The sequence below is a fragment of the Thalia democratica genome, chromosome 7 (assembly GCF_965202585.1).
Source record: "Thalia democratica chromosome 7, ktThaDemo2.hap1.1, whole genome shotgun sequence".
Taxonomy (NCBI): Eukaryota; Metazoa; Chordata; class Thaliacea; order Salpida; family Salpidae; genus Thalia; species Thalia democratica.
In genome coordinates this window covers 39329914-39346746 of record NC_139171.1, presented here as the reverse complement: position 1 = coordinate 39346746, position 16833 = coordinate 39329914, and the positions used below count along the sequence as shown (strand labels likewise).

General features: G+C 26.2%; 1 protein-coding gene across 1 annotated transcript; it reads left to right on the top strand.

Moving 5' to 3' along the window:
- The first annotated feature begins 401 nt into the window (after positions 1-401).
- Positions 402-13485, top strand: LOC145840484 (carnosine N-methyltransferase-like). The gene is made up of 6 exons (XM_082947759.1): positions 402-527; positions 1261-1450; positions 10118-10282; positions 10594-10730; positions 11434-11627; positions 12956-13485. The coding sequence occupies exons 1-6, from the start codon at positions 436-438 to the stop codon at positions 13267-13269; spliced, it is 1092 nt and encodes a 363-aa protein (XP_082803885.1). The 5' UTR covers positions 402-435; the 3' UTR covers positions 13270-13485.
- Positions 13486-16833: the final 3348 nt, after the last annotated feature.

The window sequence follows — 16833 nt, the reverse complement described above, 5'->3', positions numbered from 1 at the left end:
GGATAACAAGTTTTTACCTTAACATTAAGATCATCAGTCCAAAAACTTCTGATTGACTGAGACCTTAGAAAAAGAAGAAAAAAAAGTTACCAAGGGTAAGGGTTAGGGGTAACAGTGATAGTAAAAAAAATTGATGGAAAGTTTAAAATTAAAATAAATAAAAAATCAACCCATGCAAAAGTATTTTTATGCAAAAATGTTCCTTGGTGCAAAAGTGACCCTTGGTTCATATTTGACACCTACCCACTTTTTTGACATTTAGTTTTTTCAAGTCTTTACATTTTTGTATAGTAAATTTTTAAGTTTATTATAAAATCTACATACATCTTTATTTAAGCAGTCTTATATAATCAGTATATGTGAAATAATACTTTATTATAAAAATTAAAAAAAAAAGTAATCAAAGTTTTAGGTCTTAATGTTTTATTTTTAATTATGGATAATAACAAAAAAAGTGATAAAGTGGAAGTTGTTGATGAAGAAAAGGTACACTTTACAAGGTGTATAAATGCATTACGCGCATACAGGTTAAAACTAGATGTATTTTATTATAGAATTTTTTTTACCTGTGTATGGGCAAAGTTTTTGACTGTTTATTTGAATGATGCATTCAGTAATTTAAAAAAATTGTTTTGACTCCATTTTTTACTGATTCGGTGCATAACTAGTTTATCTTTTCTAAACTATAGGTACTACTTCATGTAAGTAATTTTAAAGTTACTCAAGTTGTTTTAGTATTTACAAACTCATATATTTAATTGTAAAACTATGCTTGTTCTGGATTATACCTTACAAATTAAAAAATAAAAGTGAATTTATAGTTAAGAAAATGTTTAATTTCAATCATTAGTATATATATGTCAAACATATTAACAGTTAGTGGTCAATAGATTATCCCTCCTGGTAGCAATTTTGTTAATAAACTTGGTATATCCTTATACGAAATAAATTTTATTTTGATGTTTTACTGTTTTAAATTCTTAAAATGTAATATACTAGGTAACTTTCTGAGATATTTAAATGTGTATTCTGATAATAAAATTTAAATATATATTTTCAAAATATTCAGTTTATAAAATAAGTTTTACTTTAATGAAGTTATTCATTATTTTTAACTTGATGGTTTCTGTTTGTTGTAAATTTAAGTAAAATGTAATTATATAAAATATTTTTAATGCAAAACAGTAAGCACGGTTTTTTAAAATAAACATTGTTGTAACAAAATATTATTTCACAATAAATAAAAAATCAACTCATCAGAAAATCTGCCTTTAACACCATACACATTGCTCAACAAAATTACAAGAAGCTTTCATTCAAACACCAGAAAATGCTTCCAAGTTTTATAAAACAGCTGGAAGAAGCTAAAGTGTGTATTGATGAAAATTCTATTTATTTAACCGATGTAGCAAATGCTGGTGATGTATTTGTCAATGAAAGTTACAATGAAGTTAGTTTTAGTTTTAGGTAGTCCAAAAAGAAAAATAACCTTAAAATTTAGTTGAAAAATTACAAATAAATAAATGCTAAAGTTTCTATGTTTAAGTAGAAAGCACTGTAGTTTTATGAAGAGTACAAAAAGATCTGTAATAATAGGTTAACTAGGTATACTTGAGTAGAACGTTTTGTTTTTCAACTATTTATCTGCAAAAATGTAAAAAAGTGGTTCTGAGGTAAATAAGATATTTTTATTTACTACAAAATACCCTTAAAAATTATAAATTATAAGCATTACAATTTTTTTTTAAATTGTTATTATTTTTTTTGTGTTAAGCAATATAGAAATCCCGGAGTCTAAATTTATAAGCTAGATATTTTTGAGTCTAAGATGAATAGCAAAACAAGTTTTAGGTATTTCACAAGGATATTCTAAACTTACAATAGGTGTTCTTTGGGTCTTAACAGAAGAGAACAAAGGTATTACAAAATGCTTTATGATTAATGAGGAAATAATAAATCAATCAAAAAAATTACTTTTAAATGTAGTGTAACACAACCTTTTATATAAGATCCAATTTTAGTTTTTGTAAAAAAAAACATTTATTCTTATGATTTTAATTAATGGATGTGTTTAAATTCATAGGTTTTATATTGAAACATGGTTATAATTTTATTTATTTTGATTGACCACTTGTTTATTGAAATTTATCTTTTTCACAAGGTAGACCACATACTCAGGCTGGTTTGAAATTTTAGAAAATCAGGCCAACTCATGGTAGTATGAACTTTTTTGAAAAACTCAGGCTGGGTCATGCTAGTTTAGATATTTTTTCAAAATTTCAGACAGTTTTTAGGACTTCAAAACTCTTCTTTTTTTCTTAATTTTTTTTTTTATTACTATTTTGTTGTTTTAAGGTGTTTAAGTTTGATTAACATTAATTAAGTTTTAAAAAATAATTTATTAACATTTAAAGACTATGTTAGTTTTTTAATACGCAGTATTGGCTTTAACGATTACGACAGTAGTGTAATAGCATTGGTGATTAAGGTAAATTAGGAGTCCTAATGGCAGATTGAAACTGATGTAGTTGTAAGATTGAAATCTGTGTGTCAAATATATAAACCAAAATAATATTTAAGTAGTAATGTTTAAGCAAATAAATGTTATATCTGCAAATACATTTAAATGAATATTTTGACAAATATGTGTATCAAAATAATATTTTAATTGTGGTGTTTAAACAAATAAACTTAACCTTTTTGATGTCCCGCAACCCTAAAGTCTCTTAATTTAATCTCGCACCCCTAACACTATATGCTATAATTATTTATTAATAATTTGATTATAAAATCATCAATTTCATTAATTAATAATTTGTATTTTAATTTTTATGATAGTGTACTATACTAACAAAAATAAAATAAAATAAATAATGAGCTCATCACTTGTAATTCTACCTGCTCATTTTTATACTAACTTAAAAAATTAATTACTTTTCAATTAAACAAATCTATCTTTATGGAAAAAAAAATTCAATTAACATTAGGAAAAAACTAAACTAATCTTATATATTTAATAAATAAATTCTAAATTACACGTCGTTATAGTCACAAGATATTTAACAAATTATTAAAATTCTGTTCATGCAATATTATTTTCAAAAGATTAAGAACTTAATTTTAAATCTACTCTAAAGTTAATTACTTTTTTGTTTCTGTTTATTGTACAAAACTTTCTGAAAACGTGGCATTTTGTTGCTGATGGCAATTCGCATGTCTGCCTGTGCATTCAAGCAGTTTCTTGATTTAGTTTTTGTTGACAAAAAAGTACTAAATCCAGACTCGCACAAGTAAGTAGTCGCTAATGGAATGAGAGTACTTAGTGCTTTTTCATCAAGTTTTGGAAACATATTCATTGAACACACAGAACCAATAACTTGCATGTCTAAGTCATGTTTTGCAAAAAAAATCTTGATACATTGAAATATGTCTTTTGCTTTAGTGGTTCTCTTCAGGTCTTCACAAAGTAGAAATCTTCTTTTATCGAACCATCATGCACATATCTCACTAGTACAATCAATTGACTGCAATTTTCAATATTGGTTGATTCGTCCAACTGGAGAGAGATTTTTTAAAGAACTAGCTTTTATTTCAGCAATGACTTGATCCAAAACATCCGAACTTAAATCTTTAATTCAACTTTGAATAATATTATTAGATAGCGGCATTAACTCAAGCTTTTTTTCCCTGAACATCTTCTGTCATTTGTAACACACATGGCTTTATCAACTCTTCAGCAATTGTATGAGGCTTTTTGGATTTAGCTATGTTATACGCCACATGGTCAGAAGCCAGCAGATACAAAACCGAACTTTGGAAGTGTTCCTCGTGATTCATAGCTGATCCTTTTAGATTTCAATGACTCAAAATCATGACCTGAAATATCTGCTCCACCATGTTGTTTGTTTAAATGTTCTTGCAACTTAGATGGCTTCAAATTTGAGTTCGAAAGTACTATGTTACATAACATGCATTGCGGTTTTTGCAGGCCTTCAACTGTTTCAGTGCAAGTAAAACCAAACTGAACATAACTACCAGTCAACTTCCTTATCTTTGACATGATTGAGTACTAATTAAATAAACTGTATTCTAAGAAAAATAAAAAGTCAATTACTAAGGCATTTTTTTTCATAAAATTTATACAAAAACAATGCTTCAGCCTATGACTTCGTCATTTAGTTTTTTAAGATTTGGAAAAATGTTAGAATTGAGGAAAAACCACTAGAAAAGTAATAATTAGGCTTAAACTTAAAATTAAACTTTTTATACATTTTGTTATGAATATATGTACTTAAAAAAATAAATAAGCTGTTCTAAGTTAAGCTTATGGAATCAGAGAGTATTTATTTGAGAGTGTTAAATATTTTATCAGAGAGTGAAAATCTCCCTATTTATCATACAAAAATGAAAAGCCATCTCGCACCCCCAAGGAACTGAAATAAAGAAAAGAAACAAAGAAACTTAGTTTAAATGTATTAGGTCAAACAATGATCTAATGGTATTGCTTGTGAAAAAGAAGAAAATATCATATCATATTTTTCTTCATATTGGCTGCTTCCTTGGTGGAAAGCAACTATTTTTCTTCAACAGCAAAAGATACAACTTGAACAGGTTGCTCATTCTCTAGTTTGTGGTTGTACTCTACCATCAGCTTGGTGTAAAGTTTCAGGTCCTGTGGCAAAAAGTTGCAGAAAATCACCTGATTTAAAGCATCTGGGTTGCTTTTCATCCACTCGACTACTTTGTTAAAAACCAATTTTGCAGCCTTATCATTTGGAAAGCCATAAATTCCGGTTGAAACGCAGCAGAAAGCAATAGTTTTTAGATTGTGTTTTTTCATCAGTTCCAAACTAGTAGTGTAACAGCTCGAAAGTTCCTCTGGAAACTCACTTTTTGGACCAACAGTGTGAATTATGTGTCTTGTGGGCAGCTTGTATCTTTAATGATCTTTGATTGACCAGTCTCACAACCATTGAGTGTTTTGCATTCTTTGAGCAAATCTTTCCCTGCTGCTTTATGAATACATCCGTCTACCTGTAGACCTCTTAATAATTAAGGGCATAGGGGGGTCCAACATTTTTTTTACTAAAAATAACATTGTATCTTATATAAAAGTTTAAAGTACAAACTACAAGCCAGTTTTTACAGAATAAAAAAATCTTATTTAACTTTTGAGATATTGTAATTTTTATAAAAAGTTTCCAATACAAACGTATGGACCGCAAATTTTTCAATGTCAATTTTTTCGGAAACTTAAAAAATCACTAAAAACCTATCTTCTCCCTTATTTTTTGAGCTGGAGACCTCAAACTTTCAGGAAACGTTCCTTTTGTAATTTAGAAGACTTTGAATGTTGGAATTTCGAAAAAATTAAGAAATAAAAATTTTAGATAAAAAAAAACAAAAAAATAGGTGGTTTTATTTTTAATAAAAATTTTATTTTTCAAAATTAAAAAAAATCCTGCATTCAATCTTTTTGAAATTTAATAATACACTTTCTGTGAAAATTTGAAGAAGATTGCTTAAAAAATGAAGGAAGAGATAGATTTTTAGTGAAATGGTCTTTTTTCGCATTTTTAGTTTGCACCTTCCATTGGGAACCTATTGAGATCACCAACTTTAATCGCTCATATCTCAAAATATACTTTGTATTTTTTCAAGCGGTTAAAAATGTCTAATAGCTCAGATAAAACTCTATAAAATAAGATCAACATGTAAAAATCAAGGTAGACCCCCCTATGCCCTTAACTATTTACAGCGTTTTCACGATTGCGTCAACTGCCAGTTTTGTGATGTTAACTTTTTTCACTGTAGTTTTCTTCAATAAGTTCATTTTGTGTCTATTAAATAAAATAGGAAGTATTAAAATTTGTTCATTTTCATGTTTTTTCTTGAAGTTTTTTAAAGCTTTTTACTTACTTTTATAAACAAGTTAATTGTTTATATATATTTATATAGAATTAAGTTATTTAACTTGATAGATCAAATCTTTCACACTGAGCCCACCTTAGTCACTGAAGTTTTATGAACTTTTGCCAGTTTATTGACAATTGGTAAATTAATTTTTGCACAAGCCGTTTTGCATGATTTTTGATAGTTTCAAAATTACATCATAATCTATTTATGCTAAATTTTTTAACTTTCATTTTTGTGTTTTTTTTGTGCTTTATTTTGAAGTTGTTTTGAAGCTGATGTCCTTCTCTTGAAATAAACCTTTATAGATATACATATATATATAATTTATTGAAATGACGATTTTTAAAATGCTGGAACATATGTTTCATAAAGACAAAAAAGATTGTCTCTAATCTTCAGCCCGTTCAAATTTAAAATAAAAAGCACTTTGGTAAACAAAGATGCAAAAGTTTACAAAAAAACAAAAACAATATGACGTAAGAATTGAATATTGTACATTACAAATATTCAGTACAAAAATCAATCTACCATCTAACTAATCAAACAACTAAAATTAACGAAATTATTTTTGTTTAAGTCACTTAACTGTTGCTTTTGTTAATTTTAGTTGTTTGAAAGTTAGATGGTAGATCAATTTTTGTATTGAATTTTTGTAATGCAATATTACGTCATAGTGTTTTTTGTTTATTTGTATAAATTTTACATCTATGTTTAGCAAAGTGCTTTTTATTTTAAATTTAACTGGCTGATGATTAAGGCGTCTAGTCTTATTAAACATATGTACCAGTATTTTTAAAATCTTATTTTTCTAATACACATATATATATATATATATATATATATATATATACAATTAAGTTATTTAACTTGATAAATCAAATCTTTCACACTGAGCCCACCTTAAGGGCTTTATATATATATATATATATATATATATATATATAAATATAATTTATTCAAATGGCGATTTTAAAAATTCTGGAACATATGTTTCACAAAGCTTTAATTTTTCATAAAGCTTTGATCATCAGCCAGTTAAATTCAAAATACAAAGCACTGTACTAAACAAAGATACAAAAGTTATGCAAAAAGCAAAAAACAGTATGACGTAATATTGTACATTACAAATATTCAGCACAAAAATCGATCTACCCTCTAACTAATTAAACAACTAAAATTAACGAAAACAACAGTTAATTGACTATTAAATTCTTCAAAATTTGTTGTGTTTTAAAAGAAGCTTTTTCATATGTCGACAAGACGATATAAATTCGCTTCTCTTATTTAAACAACCTTCCTTTTTTAACGCATACATAACGGCTGTTGATTCTTTTAAGCACAGCCTACAAACAGGGTTGTTACCATCTGCTATTGGCTGTGCTCTTTTTATCACCTCCCAAGTTAATTTAAAATCAATGTTTTTGCGCTTAAGGCCGCTTAAAGCTCAGTTAACAGCCGTTATGTATGCGTTAAAAAAGGAAGGTTGTTTAAATAAGAGAAGCGAATTTATATCGTCTTGTCGACATATGAAAAAGCTTCTTTTAAAACACAACAAATTTTGAAGAATTTAATAGTCAATTAACTGTTGTTTTCGTTAATTTTAGTTGTTTAATTAGTTAGAGGGTAGATCGATTTTTGTGCTGAATATTTGTAATGTACAATATTACGTCATACTGTTTTTTGTTTTTTTGCATAACTTTTGTATCTTTGTTTAGTACAGTGCTTTGTATTTTGAATTTAACTGGCTGATGATCAAAGCTTTATGAAAAATTAAAGCTTTGTGAAACATATGTTCCAGAATTTTTAAAATCGCCATTTGAATAAATTATTTAAAGCCCTTCAAGTGGGCTCAGTTGAAAGTGTTTAAGTTTAAACATTAACCTTATTTTATATATATATATATATATATACAATGTAGTTGATCAATTATGGTTTAGAATGTAGATGAAATATGCCTATAAAAAAACTAGTTTTTGGTATCAGTTAGTTTTTACATTTTTAAACAAAAAAAAGCTCTTTAATGTAAAGATTTATTTTTGCAAAAGGTAAAAACAGAATTAAATTGATGACCACTGCTTTCTTTTTGACTTTAATTTTAGAAAATCTCCTCATCAAAGTTCATTTTGTGGATTAAAATTTTGTTACTATTGACAGCTTTTAAACAAAATTTATGATCTTTTTTATGCTATAATACAAATTTTGATAAAAATAAGCCCATAAGTAATTGCTTCTACCTAAACTTAATTATATTTTGCTAAAATAATTATAATTTCTATAATTTCAAAGCTACTAATAAAACAAATAGAAAACATAAGTTATATTTTTTATTTAAAAGTATTGATATACCATTTAGTTGCAAATATTGAAATTATTATTTTTAACTATATTGATAAATTTAAGCAATGATTTAAAATTATTTGATAAAAAACTTTTCATAACAAACTCAATATTGGTCATATAATTTAACTAAGCACAATATCAGAATTTAACTTGGAATAAAAAATTTAATTAAAAATATTACTTTAAACTAATGAAAAATTTTTATTAGAACAAACTAAACTCTTCAAAAGTATTAAATGTTACTCTTAATACTTTATCTGGGCCATATTGTTATTTTAAGTTTTTTTAATTTAGTTTAACTTCAATTGTTGGAAAAATAGATTTAGTTTTCAGGGTTATTTATAGTTTTGATTTTTTCAAAGTTTACTCTGATTTTTGTGTTTCATTTAGTTATTTTATGATTTTTCAGTTAGTTTTGAAAAACGAAGTGATACTTAACTATACAAATGAAAATAGTGAAAATTTTAATATAATTTTGTTAATAAACCTATAAGCTTGAAAACTATATGAACAGTTTCTGCTTATATTTTATTATTAAAATACTTTTTCAGTTTTGTTTTATGCCCATGTTTAGGTTTAATTTTATTTAAATCGTTATTAGCTACTAAATCCTCTTTTTAAAGATCATTTGAATTTCAGATTTGTTATGAATGTAATAAAATCAAAAATAAAAGAAAAAATGTTTATATTTTTTTTATTTCTCAGTTTATTTGTCAGTGTCTAAAGTTAAACTAAAAATTATTTCATATAAAAATTAAAATAAACTAGTTTTGTAACAAAATACATAAAATTTATACTCTGACAAAGGATTGTGCTTTTACTCTAGTTTAAGTAAAATGATTAAAAGTAAGTAAGGTCTCAATAGAAATTTAATAAGAACAACAAGTATTTATACTTCTGTTATAAAACTACTTAATTTAATCTATTTTAAACATTAATTTCCTAAAACTGTATAGTTTATTGAACTAATTTTAGAACATAATAATGAAATACTTTTTTGTTATATTATATAAAGGCCATAAGGGGGGGTAAGTCATGTTTTTTTACAAGTTGATCTTAATTTATAGAATTTTTTCTAAGCTTTAAGACGCTTTTTATGGTTTTAAAAAGTTCGAATAATTTTTGATATATGACCAGTCAAAGTTGGGCCGCATACTAGTTTCCCTATGGGAAGGGAAAACTAAAACAGCGAAAAAAGACTATTTTGTTTAAAATCTATCTCCTCCTACATTTTTCAAGCAATTTTCTTCAAACTTTCACAGTCTAATCTTTGTACAATAACAAAAAAAAAGCATTACTTGTGAGTTAAAAAAAAATTAAGTAAAAATTAAATATTTTAGTATAGTATATATGTTACTTAATTTTATTGTTAAGTTTGCTTCATTATACGAATGGATTTTTTGTATAGATTTATTTACTATCTGATTATCCGCCTTGTTGGTGAAACATTGTAATCAAAAAGTCCAGAAAAAAATCATTGTTGTCATAAAACTTAATACTTGTTATTATTGACCTAGTATTTTTATATTCAAGACTTAACATATATCAAGCTAGTACAAATACAATTATTCAAAAATAATAAAATCTTTTTATTAACTATACTGTTATTAATATTTTTATATATTTTCATCTAAACGTTTTATTAGCTAAATTTTAAATTTTATGCTAACAATTTTCTTCTATTCGAGCTCTTTTAATTAAAAAAATTATTTAATGAAATACCAAAATACGCGGTGTCTACATATTGTTTTTTGTAACTAAATATATGTGGCAAAAGACATTTAAAAGAGCACAAACTAAGTGGGTGAATCTCATCTTATTGCATTACCTCAAAATTTTCAACAACACATTTTTTAACCAGGTTAAATCAATAAAGGATGTGTCTTCTTTCCATTTGACTAAAGTAAAGTCAACTTTGCGACAAATTGCAAGAGATTGGTCAAAAGAAGGTCAAAGTGAAAGAAAAAGCTGTTATGAACCAGTACTTGAACAAGTGTTGAAATATAAACCGCTTAAACATCCAGATGTTAGTTTATTACAAATAATATAATAATATGTTTAATATATATCCATATTATGACAGCAGTAATTTTCGTCAAAGTAATTTAAAAGTAATGGAAATTCTAATAAAAACTTTTTAAATTATTCTATGACAATGTTAAGTTAAAATAAATTATATTACCAGTTTACAACAAATAATACTCTTTTTAATCCTTGTTTATGCATTGAGAATAAAAGATATAGTTTAAACCTTAAAGAAAAAGTTTAAATTATATAAAACAATTTTTTTACATAATCTAGTTGTATAACAAACTATATATCATTTTAAATCAAAAGACAGATGAAGTTAAAGTTTTGGTTCCTGGTTGTGGACTGGGCAGATTAACGTGGGAATTTTCTAAACGCGGTTATTTTGCTGTTGGTAACGAATTCAGTTTCTTTATGTTATTTGTTGCTAATCAAATATTTAACAAGTAAGTTTATTGTGATTAAAACTGTTGTACAAAATGACCTTTATGATTTTTTTTTAATTCGAGCTCTAAGTACTACAATTTAAATTGTTAAATGTTATGATTTATGAAAAAATACATTTCAAAACGAAAGTTTTATGTAATTAACTTTATAAGTCTCTGAATTATACAAATAAATTTTGTTTTATTTGTGTATAAAAAAAAATAATTATTTTTTTTTAACTACTAAAAAAGTATGATTAAATTGGTTAAATGATTTATAGATTTTGTCAATTAAAAGATTGCCCGAATTTGTTTCGAATTTTATTAAAATAAATTTGCTTTAAAAATAAAATAAACTTAAGACTATTATTTTTAACTTATAGCAATAATTGTTTTTAACAATCTATATTTGATCACGTGTTCCTCAAAGTGAGCGCGGAAATAGTTTTTTATGTACAATTATTTTGATGAATGGTGTTGATGATTTATATACAAATGAATATTTTACCTTATTTCAACTTCAAAATCTGCGTTTTGCTAGTTCTTGACAAGCTCTTATAAATGTTGAATCAAGAAGTCCAACAAAAACTTAAAAGCAAAAAAAAAAGCAATTAATAATTTAGTATATACATTTTTTCAAGTTATTTACTGTGCACAGTTTTTATAAATTTCTATAACCACCAGTTTATACCGTCAGTCTTGTATTATTTTTATTATTTTGCAGCACTGAAGGTGAATCGGAAAACGATTTTCACCAAAGAACAATCTATCCTTGGGTGGAGCAGCGTTGCAACAACCTCAAGTTCGAAGACACTGTGAGGCCGGTCAAGTTTCCCGATGTATTTCCAGGCACGTTGCCTTACAAGAACAGATTTTCGATGATTGCCGGAGACTTTCTTGAAGTTTGTTCTGAGGAAGGTTGTTACATGCTTAATTTCTAACTACATTATATAATAATTTAAAAGAAATAAATTCAATGACTCCTAGAAAAAATTCTGAAATGCCAGTTTTACTTTCACTTCAAACAAAAAGAGTCAAAAAAAAATCAATATTATAGTTTTTTCAAAAAAAATATTTAAGTCCTACAAACAAGTATAAACGTTGGTTTTTGTTATTTAAATGTTCAGTTGTAACAAATTTAATCAGAATATTATTATCAATTTTAATGTAATATCACTTAAATTTTGTACTCTTTCCTTTCCCCTTTTATGTTTAAGAGAAAAAGGCTAAAGTTTTAAGAAAAAGTTCCATAAATTTTACTTAAAATAAATGTGGTGTTAGTTTATAAAATAAAGAATTTGCTATTGATCCTTTGACAAAATTAATAATAAAAACGTTGTTTCTGTTATTTTACTTTGTGCCTTCAAGGTACTTCTCAATCTCCAAAACTTTAGTAAACTCCAAAACATTCTTAAAACTACATCAAATTTTATTAGTAGGATTCTTTGAAAAAAAGATTTGTATGTAGATACAATCGTAATATTAGTATTTTTGTATAATAATATTTATACATGTAGTTACCAGTACACAAGTTTTAAATAAGTTATTATGTTTTATTAAAATTGTAGACAAAAAGGATGTAGATGACACAATTGATTTTATCCACAGTTCTATTTCTTAGAAATATATAAAAAACTTTTAGAATCTTTTAATATCTTAAATTGTTAAGTTTTAAAAATAAAGCCTTGTTTTATTCCGTAATAAAAATGGGTATTTTTTAAATTCTAACATTGTTTTTTCTTGGTCAGTAAAAGTGTAGAATTTCGTCTATTTGCTAGTATAAAAACATGTTGTATTTATGTTTATTCAGATATTATTTAGTGCAGACTTTTATCTTGCTCAAAAGAGCTAGCAATGCTCACTTATACTTTTTGTGGTTTGTAAATAATATCCTCTTGCTAGAGTGTTACAAATGCAGTAATTAAACTTTGTAAAAAAATTTCTATTATTCTAAGAAAATGTTTTACCATTTAAGTATACAACAAGTGCTTGTTTTATTGTTGTTTGCGTAATTTGCAAACATTTTAGTTGTCAGGTAGTTTTAACAACTTTTAAAGTTTTCAGTGTACACTATTAAGCAGTAAAATGTTTAACAAAATATGAAAATAGGTTACAAGTAGAGCAAAATTTAATTAAAAAAAGTTGTTTGAAGGTTTTTTAAACGATCAACAAACTTTTTATTGTTTTAGGTGTAAACTCATAAAAAATATAATCAATATAAATAAATATACATTTCAACAAAACAGCTTCGTACGACGTGATTGCGAGCTGCTTTTTCTTGGACACCGCGCACAACGTCATCGAGTACTTGGAAAATGTTTGGAAGATACTGAAGCCGGGAGGGCTGCTGGTCAACTTGGGGCCTCTGCTGTACCATTTCCAAGGTGTCGGGAACGAAGCCAGCATCGAGCTGAGCTTGGAAGACGTGTTGGACGTCGCCAAGCAGATCGGTTTCGAGCTGCTTCACAACGAAGTGGTCACTTCAAATTACACGTGCAATGCAAGGAGCATGCTGACGTATGAGTACAAATGTTCTCTTTTTGTGGCTAAAAAACCTTAAGCGTGTCAGTTTTTAGGCTACACTGTAATCCAAAAGCCAACTTGTTAGGAATGAGTATGACTTACTTATCATGCATGCAAGCTTGTAAAAGTACTTTGAGCCTTAACTCTAGATCTTTTTAATTGTTTTGCTGAAGTGGTTTTTTGTATAAAAATAAGTTTACAATTTTTCAATTACAGACTTTTAAAGGAATGTTATAATCATAAGCTGCTACATTTGATTATTATATCGTAGTTTAATTGCATAGTTAGAAAATTTATGAAAAATAAAATATCAAATAGACTAATTTGGTTTTATATTTAGATTAAATTGATATTGTTTATCATTATTAAATAGTAATCCCAAGAAATACCAAAACATACTTTTGATTTTAAGATGATTTTCTTCCAGCGGTTGCTACTATCTTTGTGTATTTAAATTTTTATAATTTTCTTTAAAGTTAATCGCCGTTAGCTTGTTTTGATCGCTATTTATTTAGTATAACAACATATACTAAATATTCTGTTTAAGTTCCGCATATAACTTTGAAGGAAAGTCAGGAAATTTAGGTGTTAATAAAGAAAAAGTGGGGGATTTTTTCGGTTTCATATTATTATTTTGAAATATTTTGCTTTACCCCAAAGTTATTTTTATCTGGTGTTTGTTATTATCTCAATGTAACTTTAGTAATTACTAAGTTTTTAAAAATCTGTTTTATGCTTTACAAAATAAGCTAAGTAATATGTAATAAATTTTCTAACGATGCACTGTGTTTGTGGGTATTTTCTATCATATGTTTATTTTTCATATAAGCATTAGACCTTGATATATAGCAACAAACTAACAATTTAAGTTATGTAGGCAAATCAGTATAGTTACAAAGGTTTGGTTATAGTTGCTTTATAAAAACTGTTTATAAGCTTTTATTCGATTTAGGTATGATTATGTTAAGTTTTGAAATTTATCAATTTTTTTATTAAATAATTCTGACACTGATAGCAAAATAAAATATAAGCAGTTATTTTTTTTTTGACTCGGTAACTTACTGAACTTTTTTCGACTTTTTGTTGTATTAGTTTTTAACTTAAGTGATACATATTAAAAAATAATCTCTGACACATTTATTTTCTTGTAACTTTGTGTATATCAGATTTTCCCAAAGTGGGTCATATGGTCTCCTTTGGGGGCCATTTCAGAAATCTAGGAGGCTATACGCTGAAAAGGGGGTTGTGACTAGTAAAGGGGCTTTAGGGGAGCCAAAAGGCCATAACTTTAAACTTACCCTAGATATTCTGGAGTTCACGATGAAAATACAAAAAGGTCTTAATAGTTTGTAAGGAAAGTTTTGAAACTCACACTAGAAGTTACGGAACTTACACTTTTAAAACTTACACTAGACCAGAGCTTCCTTAAGTAGGTCATTAAAAAATAAGGGGGGCGTAAGGCTATCTATCAACTGTAACTTACACTAGATATTCTTTTGTTGGTGATGAAGAGCAAAAAAATAAAGGTCCTCGGATAGTTTTTTGAGAAACCTTGTTGGAGGGGGCCATCGCTTTTTTTAATTCTTCAAAGGGGGCGTTATGAAAAAAGTTTGGTAAATGTCAAGGGTCAGCAAACTGTAGCCCGCAATGTACTTTTCAGTAAAAAACAATTCCAATTAAATTAAAACTTGTATAAGTCTAGGATATAATTTAAATTTTTTTTCAATTTATTTTTGATGCACTTTAGTCAACTGGCTTGAGTATTTAAAAATAACTCAATATTTTACCAGTTTCAGCAGAAAGACCAACGAGCAGGCAATTGTAAAGTTAAACAGTTGATGCATTTTGGTCATTTTATAAAAAATGCAAAAAATAGCAAATTGTTTAACTTTACAAAAGGTGCATCCGACATAGCTAAAACTTAGCTATGAAGCTTTCCATATAAAGAGTTGCAGCTAAAATTTATTACTGTTACTTTTTGTCATCCTATTAAAGTTAAGTTTAAAAGAAACATAAAAAAATATCCCAAAATAACAATATTAAAATTGGCTGCAACTCTTTGGAAACATAGTTTCCTTTTGTTCTTATAATAAAAAGTATAACATACTTGAACAAAATAAAAATTATGTATAAATTTTTAAAATTGCTCCCAAAAAGAAAATTATATTAAGACTACATAATACACATATTCAAGAACAGTCAAATTCTTCATAATAAACTAGCTAAAAGAAAACCAGATTAACTTTGTTTATAAAATTTCTTTTTAAATATTCTCTGTTTCAAATTAATACGAAAAAATGAAAATTGCTAGTTTAGGGTTTATAAATAAAGCTGAAGACAAATATACCTAAACTAAAGTAAGACATAAAAATAACATCCAAACTTTATAACAAGTTTGTGAAAAATATGGTGCTTCTTCACAATAAAAACTATTTACCGAACTTTACACAAAAAAAATATATACGTTATTGTATTTACAGCATAAAAAACTGGTTATAGTATACAAACCAGTAAAGTATAATATCTTCTCTTATAAAATAATAATTAAAAAGCTTAAAAAATGTTAAACTAAAAAAATTAAACAATAACAGATTTAGATGAAGTATATATAAGATGAACAAAATTAACTTGTTCTTTGAAATTGAAAGTTATTATCTATAAATGTCACTGAAAAATTATCGAAGTCTAATAGTACAATGAAAAAAAAAGCTATAATTTTACAAACAAAAATATCAACAAATTATTTTCTAAAATAGATTCTAAAAAACTAAGTTATAAGTCGTAAACACAAATCATACTCAAAAATAACAAAAAATTTGAAATAATTTATTTAGTTTGAAACATCTAGTCACAATTTCTTTTAAGTTAAAATTGTTTAGAACAATGTATAAAAAAATAAGTTATTTTTAGATGTCATCTTTTATAAAAATCAGAGTTTTTATTGTTTTTAAGTTTTTGTGTAAGTTTTAATTATTTTTTAAACTATTCAAACCAGAATTTAGTTTCAAAATGTTAAATAGCGTTATTAAAAATGTAAAACTGAAAAAGCACTTATGTAAACTAACTTGATACTTTTTACTAAAAACTTTTATAACCGTTTTCTAACTCTTTTTACTTGAAAATTTTTACTAACCTGGTTTTGTTTAACACCTCAGTTGCTATTGTATCTTTTCAAACCAGATTTGTATGCACGGTAAACTCCAAAACTGTTTTTGGCATTTTTCAAAGAAGTCTTTTGACCAACTACAAATAATGGCTGTAAAGTAACTTTCTTATGAACACATGTACTTGTCTCGTTTTGCTTTAAACGTCGGTCTCTTCTTAATTTTTTCAACCCAGCCTTGTAGTTTGTAAAACTTTTTGTAGACTTCTTTAAACAAAGAGCTTTACTACCAACTACAAATAAAGATTTTGACAAAACTTCTTCTTTTTTTAAAACACTGCTGTTTGCTAGTTCAGTTGTATTTGGTTTCAAGTAAGTTGCTTTCTTTTCTGTTCTGCTTTTACAAGTCTTGCGCAAATCAACCGTCTCATTCAATTTAAGCATTCTTATTTTTTCTTCTTTTATTTTAGACCACGGATCAGAAATATCAACTACAGT

Bases quoted from the DNA above. Each gene is read 5' to 3' on its own strand.
- LOC145840484 (XM_082947759.1), top strand. From the start codon at position 436: ATGGATAATAACAAAAAAAGTGATAAAGTGGAAGTTGTTGATGAAGAA. The intron at 1,451-10,117 runs GTTAGTTTTAGT...TTTTTTAACCAG, and splicing joins TCAATGAAAGTTACAATGAA to GTTAAATCAATAAAGGATGT. The intron at 11,628-12,955 runs GTTGTTACATGC...TCAACAAAACAG, and splicing joins TGAAGTTTGTTCTGAGGAAG to CTTCGTACGACGTGATTGCG.